Here is a 15,689-nt window from a genome sequence, read left to right as displayed (position 1 = left end):
GCAAAATCACTTCCCGAACTTCTCTTAATTTTTCCCCATTCAATTGAAATTTAGAAAAAATGTAGAAATCGTTTTTAATTCTAGTACTCATTCCCCATAATCGGCGCCTTAAAAATATATAAATACTTCTACTTGTCACAAATCTTTCGTGTAATGTTCTTTCTCAACACCCAAGTTATAAACACAAAAAAATCTTTTCCCTCAATTTTAATTACTTAAAAAACGGCAGCAAATTAAGAAAAAAATATGTTATCCCCTATACCAATTAATACAGTAAGGAAAAATATTAATAATGATATACATATATTGTGAAGTCTGATACGATGAAATCTTAAGCAGAATAAAAATCATAATAAATTATAGCAATGTATATTAATAAACGACAAAATAAAAAAACCAAAAAAAAGAAATAAATAAAACTTTCAAACACAGAGTTAATGTTTTTAGGTTAATTTTATATAATGGAAATTGACAAAAATATAAATACTATTATCCCAAAAATATATATTTAATTAAAAAAAAAACAAAGCCACAAACAACCCATAAAAACAACTCTATAATTTACTTTCTAAATAATGGCATATTATATTGTAAAGTTAAATTGGATAAGGTAAATATAAAAAATAAACAAATTAAATTATTTTTTAAAATAAAAAAAAATAAAACAAATAAAATTGTATAATTTTAATTTAACTAATTTCTTTCGGTTTATATAACAACAACAATGTTATTTTACAAATTTGTTCATAAATTATTTATTTATTTTTTTTTAACAAAGTAAACATCATCCTAGTTGTCTCCATATGCGGTATATCATCTCTGCATTCACGTTGCCTCGGCTGCCACAGTTTGTATTAATTGAAAATTAAATCATTATAATTACTTAACAAATGATAGGGTGATACACGACAACAGGTGGTTGTGCGTACAACGGTAACACGATCGGCACGTTCAAAATTGGCTTTAACCGTTTCATAATAACGACCATCACTACAAAAAAGGAAATAATTTTAATTATTTATTACTTTTTATTCGAAATTCAGAAGAGTGCTTTATTTACCTCAACACCATGCATCGCAATTTCAAACATTTAACGCGCAACAAGTCGATGGCCTTTTGACTCTTATCCGAAAAACGTAAATTGTCTGGATCCCATCTGTAATAAAAACCACATTTCAATCATTAGTAGATTTGTTATTTTTTAATGAAGTTATAATTAGGGAACAATTTCTGCTGCCTTATGCCAAGCCTATCGAGTGACAATATTTTGGAACCAAAAACTAATCTTCAATGGTTCCAAATCTGCCAGTTGCATTTTCCGCAAGTTAATCTGTTCCCTGTGGAACAGATTAACAGGAAATGGACTGCACCAAAACACCCGTTTTATCACACTATATGATCTCACCTATTTCGGCATATGAAACCAATTCTATCATCAACACATTACATTCCTCTCTACCTGTAACTCTCGGGGCCATATTATAACTGTCGGATGAAAATGACACGCGCACGCGCCCTTCGTGTATATCACAGTTACGTCGTTCTTCTAGAGTTAGCGAATGACTTAACCGTTGTCTACAAGTTACTTGTTCCGGCCACAATGTTATATTGTTTCAAGTTATATAGCCACCTTTTACTTTTATGCTGCATACTAACACACAGGTTTCACCACCTATCCTGGAGAGAAGGTAAGAACCTGTATAATAGCCAAAAAAAATACATTTTATGCTTCTTTCAAATTTCAGCTGATATGACGACAGCTAGACTCGACAGGGGTAACTCCAGACCCCTCATAGTTTCTGCCGTGTATATTCGGTATGGAGCGCCTGACCGGAAGTATGCAAACTGAAGAATGGAAGAAACGAACGACATTTGTGATCTGGGCATTGACATTGTGATGCCAATTCCCACCATTTCCACCGGGAAAGCAGTGATACCAATCCACGAGATGAGTCCATATTCGATTTTATACTTAGATATAATCATAGAAAATATAAAGAGGCAATATAGCGACGTTCGCAGAGTGAATTCCCACCAGGGACGAAATCTCAGCCGAACAAATGACCATTTCTACCTGAGAACCAGTGATACCAATTCATGAGGTGAGTCCATATTCGATTATATACTTCCATATTGTCATTGACATCAGGCATGGGTGACTCTGGTCTAAGGAATTCGGAGGTATCTTAAAAATGTTCGCTTTCAAGATTTCCAACTCTAGAGTAAAAATAAAGTTTTATAGGAACTCTTGGAATACGAACTGTGGCAAGTTCAAAGGTAAAACAGCATTTTCATTCGTGGCATAACGATCTCAGAACGGTTGAGGATATTCAGAGAGCTGTGATTGAGGTTAGAGAAACTCTTCTGAGGTTTCTTGTCCTTTAACATACCCTGGGGGGAATCTTAGCCGGTATGGTGGTCAAATAATCTAGCAGCGTGAAAAAGTGTATAACAAAGCTAGTAAGATGAAATAGAAAACAGATTGGGATGTTTACAGAAAACAATTCGATAAGTACAATCGTGAAATCAAGAAGGGTAACCGTAGGTCTTATAACAAAGCGCCCAGATTTCGCAATGGGCAATAAATAGCTTTTAGTCATACAAATCCCCTGGTCTAGATGTCATAATTCCGGTCATGTTGTAGCATGTAGATGATCGTATGTTGATTACACTAATTTTGTCTAATTTTATCGGAAGCCGAGTCACATGCTACCTTAGGACTATAGACCGATTCTTTCTTTCTACTCATGACACTAGAACGGTTACTAGACCTCGAAACTAGGAATACCATTAATTTGGAAATCATCATAACATAAAGGTTGTAGCCTATGCGATGATGTAGTCATGTTATTCGGCGGGAAAGTTCGTCTGGCTATGCTTTATAAATTCTGTCTAACTGGGCCCAGGCCAATGGTAGCCAATGTCTGCCAGCACAGTACCGATTGATACTCTTCTATTTGTTTATTTTTCTACTCACCTTAATTCCAAACGTTCCAAATTTCCACAGCTTGAAGCAATGGTGTCCATCAGTTGATCAACATGAATATTGACACCTAATTTTTCCGAAGTACCCATAACCAGGATCCTAGAAATATATAAATAATCGTTAATATAAAAATTCGAAATTCTATTGCAAATAAATTATAGCTAAAAGAGCACAAACGATGTCTGTAAACGAATGATTTGCTTTAGACTTCCGAACAGCAAATGCATCAGCCATAACAATTATTATCACTTCTTAGTTCCATTGAGCTTGAAAAAGTTAGTTTTGTTAAAATTATAGATTTGCTTTTAAATAGAATTTATAGCAATTAAAAGATTTGATAGTTCAATTAGTCTTTTTTATCGTATCCAACGTTCCAACTCACTTAGCATTGGTCAAGACGGGTAAAATACTCATCCATAGCTGATCGGTGATGTGAGGCATGCCAGACAAACAGCACGCACTCAATTGTTGACCATGACGGGTCAAAAACTTTTGTAAACCATCATCGGATACATTATCCGATGAATCCAAATCAATGGACATTAAAGATCTGCAATTAAAAATAAGATTTACTATTGAAAATGATATAAAATGTGTGTCCTCCCTACCTTGTCATTCCCGATTCCATCCACTGCTTCAAGACCGTATCATTAAAGCCATTGATTTGACCCGCGGACAAGAAACGCAAATTCGGTATACGTGTCAACATGTCTACCAAACATTCGGTAGATAAGTCGGTTGCTGTAATATCCAACTCTTGCAAGGCACATTTATCCCAGTCTACTTGCATGACAAACTCAGATTTCAAACTCGTGCCATTCATTAGCAGACAGGTTAAACGTTTCGAGCGTTGGATTAAAGTTTTTAATGTTGAGCCTGTGACTTTATTGCAAAAATTCACGGCCAAACATTCTAACTGAATACAGTTCGAGCTGAAGGCATCGATATGCGAGTCATCAATGAAATTGATGCCATACAAATTGATGACCCTCAGATTTGGTGTAGCCGATTTCAATTTGTGTACATTGATAACTTCGTAGATTTCCTCCTCTTCCTCTTCGCATTTTTCATAGGTACCGATTAGATGCAACACCTCCAGGCCATTGATGAAATTGTAGATTTTACGCATAAAACCTTCCATAAAGATGACCTCCGACAGGCAAATGCACATGTAGCGCAATTTGGTGGGGAAGGCTTGCATTTCACTGAAATCGTGCAATTGCATAGCTGGAAGGGTGAGAAGAAAATTAAAATTCGTTTTGAAAACCTTGACTTATTTTTTTATTTTTATTTTGTTTTACTTACCAGTTGAGAAATCCAGTAGCATATGTGTCAAATTGGGACATTTGGCGGATAATTCATGCAGTACCGTGTGGGTAATCAACTCAATCGGCAGCTCAATGTAACGCAATGTTGGTCCAAAACGTACGGCAATCAAAGACAGCAGCGACTCCAATGATCCCACATGTAAACCAGACACCTCAGGCCTTAGTGAGACATTCTTCCACAAACGGGTATCATAGGCAATTTGGCGCCAGCGACGACATACTCTGGCCAAGCGACAAATTTCACGATGTGACAAGTAAGAGAAAATTTGCAAAATTACTTTGTCCGGAAGTTTTTCAATAGTCTATGGGGGGTGGGTAATAAAAAATTATTAATATTTATTTCTTTAATTTACACGGAAAGATATGGGAATGATATGGATGATAGACAAAATAATTAAAATTGAGTTAACGGAACTCCCCCTTCCCATGCGCGTCAAACAGGATCTGCATGATATACATAGAGGGGGAACAATACAAAATGGAGCCTCTATAGAAAGATGCTTAGCAAGCAGGTTTGGATATTAAAATAATTTATATAATTGTTTTTATTTTTAGAAAAAAATACTTGGAAGCAGCTGTCGAATTAAAAAAAAAACATGTCGGTTTCTTCGAAGTCTAGAATGGAAATAAAATACCAGAAGGAAGACCATTAAATATGACAAATCGAGGAGACATGGGGGCTAAGAATCCGAAAGACAAGCTTTTGTATAAAGAGACGGGTGTCAACTGTCCTCCGACGTCGAGGCACCGATCGAATTTTATCAATTTACTTAAATCTCAAAGTATACAATTGTACCTTATGAACAGATAATCGCATCTCAACATAATTTGTATAACAAAAATATAAACAAGGAAAATTAAAAAATAAACTTTTTGTTTCTTCACAAGAAAGTACATTAATATTCAAAAAATTTGATATTTTATTTCACAAGAAAGCATATGATTGTACCTTTCATATAACGCCACCTTCATATTAACATCTACAATACGAAAAAAGTTACAACAAAACGATATGAGATATTTAATTTTCCACGCCTAAGGCTGCAATAGTCCCTCACAAAATATACTTAAATATCCACGTTTAAGCCTGCAATGGTCCCTCACAAAATATTCTTAAAAAGTCCACGCCTAAGGCTGCAATAGTCCTTCACAAAATATTCTTTAAAAATCCATGCCTAAGGCTGCAATAGTCCCTCACAAAATATTCTTTAAAAATCCATGCCTAAGGCTGCAATAGTCCCTCACAAAATATTCTTTAAAAATCCACGCCTAAGGCTGCAATAGTCCCTCACAAAATATTCTTTAAAAATCCACGCCTAAGGCTGCAATAGTCCCTTACAAAATATTCTTTAAAAATCCACGCCTAAGGCTGCAATAGTCCCTCACAAAATATTCTTTAAAATCCACGCCTAAGGCTGCAATAGTCCCTCACAAAATATTCTTAAAAAATCCACGCCTAAGGCTGCAATAGTACCTCACAAAATATTCTTAAAAATCCACGCCTAAGGCTGCAATAGTACCTCACAAAATAATCTTAAAGAGACCACGCTTAAGGCTTCAATAGTCCCTCACAAAATATCCGTAAGAAGTCCACGTCTAGGGCTGCAATAGTCCCTCACAAAATGTTATTTAAATGTTCACGCCTTAGGCTGCAATAGTCCCTATCAAAATATTCTCAAAAAGTCCACGCCTAAGGCTACAATAGTCCCTCACAAAATATTCTTAAAAAGTCCACGCCTAAGGTTGCAATATGTCCTCACAAAATATTCTCAAAAAGTCCACGTCTAAGGCTGCAATCGTCCCTCACAAAATATTCTTAAAAAGTCCACGCCTAAGGCTGCAATAGTCCCTCACAAAATGTTCTTTAAATGTTCACTCCTAAGGCTACAATAGTCCCGCACAAACTATTCTTTAAAAAGTCCACGCCTAAGGCTGCAATAGTCCCTAACAAAATATTCTTAAAAAGTCCACACCTAGGGCTGCAATAATCCCTCACAAAATATTCTTAAAAAGTCCACGCCTAAGGCTGCAATAGTCTCTCACAAATTATTCTTAAAAAGTCCACGCCTATTCATTGTGTAATAAAAATAAGGACCAAAAATTTGGCACCCAATACACATAGATAAAAACTACAAATTCTCCCCTTACCAATAGTGAATGTTTCACGTCAATACATGTATTCATTACTGAGCTATAGCTATTTAAAGTTTAGCTTGTGTCAAAATATAGCGGCTACACGATTCTGTTTGCCTATTACCTGAAATTGAAAAAGTGAAGAAATTGCATGTTCACAAAAACAGATGCGAGGATAGGTAGTTGGTGTGTTACCAGATTGGTTAGTACTTACGTTGTGTTTTTTATGTTTGTTCGTCAAATTCTGGGCATATTTTAAGGCGTTACATGAAAAACATACCGCATACAAAATTGTAATGAATATCGTATTTCAATGCATGCATGTAAAAGTATGCTCATTATTTGTAAACCAAAAAGTGAAACACAAATCGAACGATCTGGCAACAATTACTGAATACTTCTTTTTGTTTTTTTGTAACTTGGAATTTCTTCATTTTTATTTTTTTGTAGTAATAGCCAAACAGAATCGCTTGCAGCAATATTTTGGACACAACATCAATTTCAAATATTTATATTTCAGTAATGAATGCATGTACTGGCATGAAATATTCACTATATGTTATTAATTTGTTTAAAAAACTGTCTTTAAAGGGACGTTTTTAGAAAAACGACGACTGCTCCCATTTTTCCTCCGAATTTGTACTTGAAGATATATGGAAAAAGATCTACGACTAAAGAAATGTGTAAAAATTTACAATTGAAGAAATGTTTTATGCAATCAAGAGGCTTGGAATTTTTAAAGAATATTTTGGAAAAGGACAATAGGAGGCGTGGATTTTTAAAAGAATATTTTGGAAAAGGACAGTTCTTCAAGGACTATAAGAGGCCAGATTTATTTATAGAATACTTTTCCAAGGACTATAAGAGGCTTCGATTAGTTAAGGAATATTTTTCAAGGACCAGAAGAGGCGAGGATCTGTTAAGGAATATTTTTCAAAGACTAAAAGAGGCGTAAATCTGTTAAGGAATATCTTTCAAGGACTAAAAGAGGGGTGAATCTGTTAAGGATTAGTCTCTCAATGACTAAAAGATGCGTGAATTTGTTAAGGAATAACTCTCAAGGACTAGAAAAGGCGGGAATCTGTAAAGGACTATAAGAGGCTTCGATTTTTCAAGTACTAGAAGAGACGTCGATTTTTTCAAGGACTATAAGAGGCGTCGATTTTCAAGGACTAGAAGAGGCGTCGATTTTTTCAAGGACTATAAGAGGCGTCGATTTTTCAAGGACTATAAGAGGCGTCCACTCCATCGGTTACCTCTTCCACAAAGTGCCAACATTTTCAGTTATTATAATTTCAGTATTAAGCGCATGTAACGTCACGATCGAAGATGGGGCCCACCGGACCATTCCGTCTTGTGCCTCCCACACAATGAAATATTCCATACATTATAAAAAATCAGTTATGAATCAAGCCGTCGACTTTTCATCTGATATAGAACGGCACGAAATTCGAACTATATTCGGTAAAATTAAATCGTTTATTTTGAAAGTGGGGAAAGCCCATTTTAGGTTCTAATACAAATCTTGGTTTTTCTAGAAAAGTTTACAAAACATAACACGTTATATATTCTATCATGTTTAAGGGTACACAGCCATAAACCAAATGAATACCACCCACTTATCAATTCAAATCAATTCAATCAATTCAAAACCAAATCTTTATATATGGTAATATAAGAAAAAAATGAACGCAAACCACGTTCAAAAAACTGTATTGTGCACTAAAACTTCAGAATTCCCTCTATTCATTGCTGTAAATTTTATGAAAATCGCTTAAGTAGTTGCTGAGTTATTTGCATTTCAATTCAACGATGCACCGAAATATACTTCCTATTCGATTCTGAGCGCCTATTACCCGAATTTGAAAAATCCCACAAAAAGCGGTCTTTTAAAAACGGCAAAATTTTTCATAATGTCTGTTTGTAAAGAAAATCATAGCATACTTGTAGGACAAAAACAATTCATGATCCGATTTCTTGTTGCTTGATATGTAGGTAGGTAGAATTGTTTGAAATTTATGTACGTATTTAATGTAAAATATATTTACTTACACATACACACAAATAGTACCTGTTATGAGGAAAAAATTTCCATTTTACAAGACCGATTTTTGAGTGATTTTTCGGTAATAGGCGCCCAGAACCCAACAGAAAGTATCTTTCGCAGCATCGTTGAATTCAAATGCAAATAACTCAGCGAATACTTAACCGATTTTTATGAAATTTGCACCAGATATTTAGGGGAAATTCTTATTTTTATTACACAATGAGAAAACATATATTAAATGGTGTTATGTAATTAAAAATTCGTAGTATATGAAAGATTCGGATATTTAAACTACCGATACGAATTTTTTAAAGGCTATTTTGTGAGGAACTATTACAGACTTATGCGTGAATTTTCTAATGGTTTGTGAGGAAATCTTGCAACCATAGGCTTGGAATTTTTAAGAGTATTTTATCAGGGAATATTACAGCCTTATGCTTGGACTTTTAAAGAACATTTTGTGAGGGACTATTGTAGCCTTCGGCGTGGACTTTTTAAGAATATTTTATGAGGGACTACTGCAAACTTGGGAATGGACTTTTTAAGAATATTTTGTGAGGGACTATTGCAGCCTTAGGCATGGACTTTTTAAGAATATTTTGTGAGGGACTGTTGCAAACTTGGGAATGGACTTTTTAAGAATAATTTTTGAGGGTCTATTGCAGCCTTAGGCGTTGACTTCTTAAGAATATTTTCTGAGGGACTATTGCAGCCTTGGGGTGGACTTTTTAAGAATATTTTGTGAGGGACTATTGCAGCCTTGGGGTGGACTTTTAAAGAATATTGCTGCCTTAGACGTGGACTTTTTAAGAATATTTTGTGGGGGACTATTGCAGCCTTAGGCGTGGACTTTTTAAGAAAATTTTGTGAGGGACTATTGTAGCCTTAGGCGTGGACTTATTAAGAATATTATGTGCGGGACTATTGCAGCCTTAGGCGTGGACTTTTTAGGAATATTTTGTAAGGGACTATTTCAGCCTTAGGCTTGGAATTTTTAAGAATATTTTGTGAGGGACTATTGTAGGCTAGGCGTGAACTTTTTAAGAATATTTTTTGAGGGACTATGGCAGCCTTAGGCGTGAACATTTAAACAACATTTTGTGAGGGACTATTACAGCCTTAGGCGTGGACTTTTTAAGGATATTTTGTGAGGGACTATTGCAGCCTTATGCGTGGACTTTTTAAGAATATTTTGTGAGGGCCTATTGCAGCCTTAGGCGTGGACTATTTAAGTATATTTTGTGAGGGACTATTGCAGCCCTAGGCGTGGACTTTTTAAGAATATTATGTGCGGGACTATTGTAGCCTTAGGCGTGGACTTCTTAAGGATATTTTGTGAGGGACTATTGCTGCCCTAGGCGTGAACATTTAAAGAAAATTTTGTGAGGGACTATTGCAGCCTTAGGCGTAGACTTTTTAAGAATATTATGTGCGGGACTATTGCAGCCATGGGCCTGGACTTTTAAGAATGTTATGTTAAGAATGTCATCCTGTAACTGTAAGCTGTAACTTTTGTTAAAAATTGTTCCATTTACACAAGTGAGGTAGGTTTCTTATTGAAAGGAAACTATATGTCTTTGTTATAGTACATTTACATTGTACCGGATTAAGTTAGCACAGTGAGTTTAATTGTTTAATTTGTTTAATAAATCCTCATAATGTTGGTCTTGCAAAACTGATATGCACAATTTGAATCATACCCATCAACAGATGGCGCTGAAGAATGGTTTTTCTCTTTTTTGTTACAGTGGCAAATCCGGTAAAACTTCAGTTAGAGGTTTACAAAGAAGATATCATAATATACTCTTGTTGTTGCATAGTAAAATAGGTCTAGGAGACCTTGTTAAAATTATCGACGCATTGTCATGGATATAATCACTATTTATCAAAACAAATATTTTTTATATTTAAATATGTTTTGTTATAAATTAAAAATCACGCATTTCGGTTTTAAAATTATATATTATTTTCTGAAGTATTTTTTTTTAACGGCATAATATTATAAGTCTAAAATAAACTTATAACCACCACATAAACCAATTAGAAATCGCTTCACTTTTTTTCTTTTAAATTGAATATTATCATAAATATTAATATCATTAATGTAATATATGATTTTCATATTCCATGATTATAATTTAAACCAAAGTGTTTTGAAATACTTTTTTTCCACTGGATTTACAAAGTATTCACATTTTTTTGGCGTTTGTTTTTGTTTATTTTCTTGTCTTCTTTTTTTAAATTTTCTATAATGCGGCGGGTGTCATTTGTGTATTGAAAGTGTTCCACAAATTTTTGTTTTCTTTTTTAAACACTTTTTCTTTTTTGGCTTTTGGCTATAATTAGATTTTGAAAAAAAGGAACACACATTTTTCGTTTTTTTTCTAATTGAAAATATTGACTGGTTCAAAGTAATTTAAACTTTGTGGGTGATTTAATATATTTTGGGTAGATGTTTTTCTATAAAATTACATTTTCGATTTAAATTTCGAATGTAATTCTTTATTTTTAACATTCAATTCGATTCTTTCACAAATTTTTCACTATTGAACTTGACCCGATTCATTTTTTTATTTGACATACCGTATCAGCAAAGGGACTACGAACGGTGCCATCTGACAAATACACTTGAGATGCTTCCACGGCCAATTGTCCCCAGATATCGGTAGATAAATCCATTTTTATTTAATAATTAAAAAAATTGCTCCCGATATCCGCTTAAAAATTCTTATATAAATTTTCGTCTTTTCTTCTTAAATTTCGTGGCCGCTAGCAATCAATTCAATACTGTTACTGCGAGGGAATCTCCAAAAGAAAAACAAAAAACACTCTGATTGATACAGAAGAGGTATTCTAAATTTAGGATCTCTCTGTGAGAGAGTGGATACGCATTAATTTTTCTTCACAGTTAAGATTTGAGAAAACAAAAATGTGAGGAAGACTACAGAATCTATGCAGGCAGTTAATTTGATAAAAACAAATCAGCTGTTTTCAAAACTTTTTGAGTAATGAAAGACAACAAAAATCCAAAATAGTTGTTGTTTAGAAAATCAATGCTATAGCATAAAATGTTTAAAAATGAGAGTGAAATGATGTTTTGGTTTTCAATTTATTTTTTCAAATACTCACCAATTTCTCTTTGGATACCAAATTAATATCATCCCGGCCGCCAATGGCCGATTGGTGGGCTGTCAAAACATTCCAATTATCCATGTTTTAGGTTTTTGTATTTTTTGTTTTGTGTATATGTTTCTTTATTTTTTTTCTCGGGTGCGTGAAGTAACGTAAAAGCAATCAACACAAAATTTTGGATTGCAGTAATTTTGTTTATTTTTACAAGAGTTTATTTTTTGGATTTATGTGTATGGCGGGTGTAACGAAGCCGATAAAATAACATGTGCTGAAGTATCAAACGATTGTGTTTTTATTCCAAGAAGTGGGTGCAGCTAAGGTTCAAGCTATATAATTTGGTGTAATACAAAGCTTCTTGGTGTTGGGTACAATCAGGATGTAATACCTAAAAAATATTCAAACAATAACGCTTATTTCATCGATGTTGTATTGTACTCTAATAAAATTCCCATGATGAATTTTATAAAAATAAAATGAATTTTATAAAAATAAAATACAACATAATTATTTATATTGGGTTTGATGATAATATAATAATGGAATAAATGATAACGTAAATCGAATATCCACTGTGTCGGAGATACGTTCGTTCAGTTCAGAATATGGGGCGTATGGTTGTTACATAAAGTCATCTTTAAAGCACTTATACGGGCTAACGAATAAATTGAATTGTTTATTTGCTCGAAGATTGTAAATTCAATTTTTAAAAGTAATCTAAGGTTTCAAATTTTAATGCGTTATCCTGTACATAGCTTCAAATATACCTCGCCCATATATGTCATCTTCAAATTTCACGATAATGTCCGATTGTTTCGAAATTAAGCACATCGTACCAAATTGCTCTTACAATGATGTGCTTTTAAATCAGTTCATCAGTTCATATACACTGGTGGCTAAAACTAAAGCAACTAAAATTGCAGGGCTCTACAGTAAAAATAGATGAGCTCAGCAATTTTAATTACATGTATCTGTTTTCGATTTTGATTTACTGGTTAAAACAAGAAGGTACACCTATATATAAAGGAGCAAATTATCAGTGATTTTGAAAATAATGTATCACATAAAATGTTTTCGGAGAAATATTCCATACATAAATCCGTGATTTATCGAATTATATGTTGGTTTCATGCAACTATACTAGTCGTGACAGTGCATCACGTAGGGATGCCGCGAAAAACATCAATTCATAATAATCAACAAATGGTCATAATAAAAACCAGTAAGGAAAGAAGTAAAGTCAGACGGTATGATACCCTTCACCACTATGGGTATATTAAAGAGATGCATCCGAACAGAACTAACATATATGACCTTTATCTAAATGTGAACCGACTTAGATCAATCCATAAACATGTCATTCGGGCACCCGTTGAATATTTGGAGCTCAAGTAACACGAAGTCGTTCGGAAATATATATGGGCTACATCAGTACTTCTACACGCAATTACGCCATTCTATTCTGAAAAAAACATGAAGAGTTTGTTGCGCCTTTTACTTAAACTTGGATGAAAATAGATATGGAACCTATATCCAAACATGAACCTATTATAATTAAAATTGTCACATGTCATGTTACTCAAACTTTAGTACGTTGTGCAAAATTGTGTGGCAAAATTAAAAAATAAAATTTAATTGGGCGAAAGTATATGGGAGCAATATCTAAATCTGAACCGATTTTCACGCAACTTAACACACAACGTTCTATGGTTTATTCAGTACGCTATGCCAAATTTCCTGCAAATCGAAGGATATATAGGGATTTTGTTTGTACACCATTTACATTAAATCGGTCGAACATTTTTATGGGAGCTATATCTAAATCTGAACCGATTTCAATGCGTTTCGTCTTTGGCCCAAATAGACGGGCTGTACCAAATTTCATCCAATTCAGATCATAATTGTGACCTGTACTTTGTTTACAATTTCACATGGACAGACTGACGGACGGACATGCATAAATCGACTTAGAAAGTGATTCTATGCATATTCTCAAAACGAACCATGTGTATATCTCGTTTCCTTTTGCCTGTTAGAAACATATGCACAAAGACATAATAAGCTGTACCACAGTGTGGTGAAGGGTATAAATACCGTTGGATATAACTTCAAGAACAGAGCATGGACAACCTATGATAGCAGGTCTACATGTCCGAATACCATCAAGATGGTTTGCGGAGGAGGTGTTCGGAGTTATACACATATTTTATTATTCGTTTTATATAAGGTATATATTTAATTAAAGAGGTTTCGAATTTTATGTCGACCAAATATATAATATTGACCCCGTTTTGTAGGATGCACCAAAGGAGAGGGCAGACGGGTTCCACCTTCAGACTTGATCTAGGCTGGTAAAGATAATAAATTGTGTAAAATTTGGTTAAAAAATCAGGCATTCCATTTACCAAATATTGGATTTATAAATATTGAAAATGTGGACCAGAAGCAGTGGACCAATGGATCCCATCTTCAAACTTGATCTATTCTTGGTTATGATAATAGGTTGTACAAATATGAAAAATTTAGACCATTTGTGCGGGAGGTACCAGAAGGAATGGACCAATGGGTACCATCTTCCTACTTGATCTAGGCTTGATAAAGATAATAGGTTATAGTTTGGTTCAAATCGGATAGTCCGTTCTCATGATATTATAAAATATTTTTTTTGCACAATTTTGACCTTTTTAGTTCCGTTCTAGTAATACCATAGCATAGACTAATGAATGTATAGACGACGAAATACACTCACCAGTCCTCTCTGAATTGAGTCTGCTGAATGCGCTACTCAATTTTAAATGCTGATTTACTTAAATATTTGAACCTTTTAATTTGGAATGCCACTAAATATAGTTAGTTTTATGTCCTCAGATAAAAACATTAAACAAAAATAGGCCATTTTCCCCAAAAAAAATGTCTTTAAAAATTTTTGAGTTTTTCATTTTGAGTCACTTGACTGCGATTTTTTTTTAATTTTTCGTCGTCTACATCTTGATTAGTCTATGCTTTTACTAGCTTTACTATTAAAAAAGTAATGGAACAGACCATTTGTGGGGGAGATAATAAGCCAATATTCCCCCCAGCCTTAGGAACATCATGAACATATAATCGGCCGAAAATACACATGGGAGACATATCTAAATCTGAACCGATTAACCTGTACATTTTTACAACTTAACATGGACACATACGGACATGCCTAAATCGATATTCTCAAAAATAATCATCGGCCACACAACATGTCTTCAGTAAAATCGAATCGGGGTTTTAGATACGTTTTTCAATAGAATCAGCTGTAATTTTGGATTCACTTTATGGTTGCAATTTGAATTTTGGTCTTGCAGTAAATCGTCCTACTAAAAATTGTCAAAAGCGGGCCAACTTTTAGGGAAGTCTCCATATAACGCTACACCGGGGTTTTAAACGAAGTGTCTCTAATATGATTTTTTAGGGTTCTCATTGGGGTGACAGATCTTCGTACTAAACATGATTAATATTGAATCACTTTTTTGGGTATATAACACTACATCCCAAATTTCGGTATTTTGCGGAGCTTGAACACATGCTTTGACCTAAATAGTTGTAATTTTTATATTTTGTATTCTCATTCAGAAGAAAATTTATCAATATTGGTCCGGGTAGCCCCCATTATTCGGTATTTTGGGTATATCAATGTCAATTTACGGTTTTCTATGAATCCCATAAAAGCTTACCATCTCATTTTCGGTATTTTAAGGACTTTAGCCGCATTTTCGAACCGATGAGACTGTACACACATTTGTGGGGTGTATATATAGATCCAAGTTTCGAAATAACCTACCAAAAATGTTCAGCTTTCTTATCGGTATTAATACATGTTTCGCCGAATTTCCTCATGGAAGAGATAATAATTTGATATATCGCGTTCCGTTTAGGTTTTCCCACTAGGGTCTCTGAATGTGGAACACTATTTTTTTCAGAGCATTAACAAACTACCATTACATAAAACCATAAATAGTTCCCATATAAATATCCCGATCGACTAAAGCGGTGGACTATTTTACTTTTTAATCCTCATTTTCTTTTTCGA

At 34.1% G+C, this 15,689-nt stretch overlaps 1 protein-coding gene across 2 annotated transcripts; it reads right to left on the bottom strand.

The window, feature by feature from the left end:
* Positions 1-854: 854 nt before the first annotated feature.
* Positions 855-11,755, bottom strand: LOC133332750 (F-box/LRR-repeat protein fbxl-1). Of its 2 annotated transcripts, none has more exons than XM_061541127.1 (7): positions 11,624-11,755; positions 4,292-4,616; positions 3,595-4,213; positions 3,369-3,536; positions 2,978-3,085; positions 1,061-1,156; positions 855-990 (listed from the first exon to the last, which is right to left on the bottom strand). In XM_061541127.1, the coding sequence occupies exons 1-7, from the start codon at positions 11,705-11,707 to the stop codon at positions 855-857; spliced, it is 1,536 nt and encodes a 511-aa protein (XP_061397111.1). In that variant the 5' UTR covers positions 11,708-11,755. The 2 variants fall into 2 exon arrangements, with proteins under 2 accessions (XP_061397111.1, XP_061397110.1); XM_061541126.1 differs by lacking the exon at positions 11,624-11,755 and adding an exon at positions 11,078-11,186.
* Between the last annotated feature and the right edge of the window lie 3,934 nt (positions 11,756-15,689).

The sequence above is a fragment of the Musca vetustissima genome, unplaced genomic scaffold (assembly GCF_032173495.1).
Source record: "Musca vetustissima isolate MV318-11 ecotype Yass unplaced genomic scaffold, APGP_CSIRO_Mvet_v1 utg26577, whole genome shotgun sequence".
Lineage (NCBI taxonomy): Eukaryota > Metazoa > Arthropoda > Insecta > Diptera > Muscidae > Musca > Musca vetustissima.
Note: the sequence above shows the minus strand (reverse complement) of the source record. Positions and strands in the feature narration are given on the sequence as shown.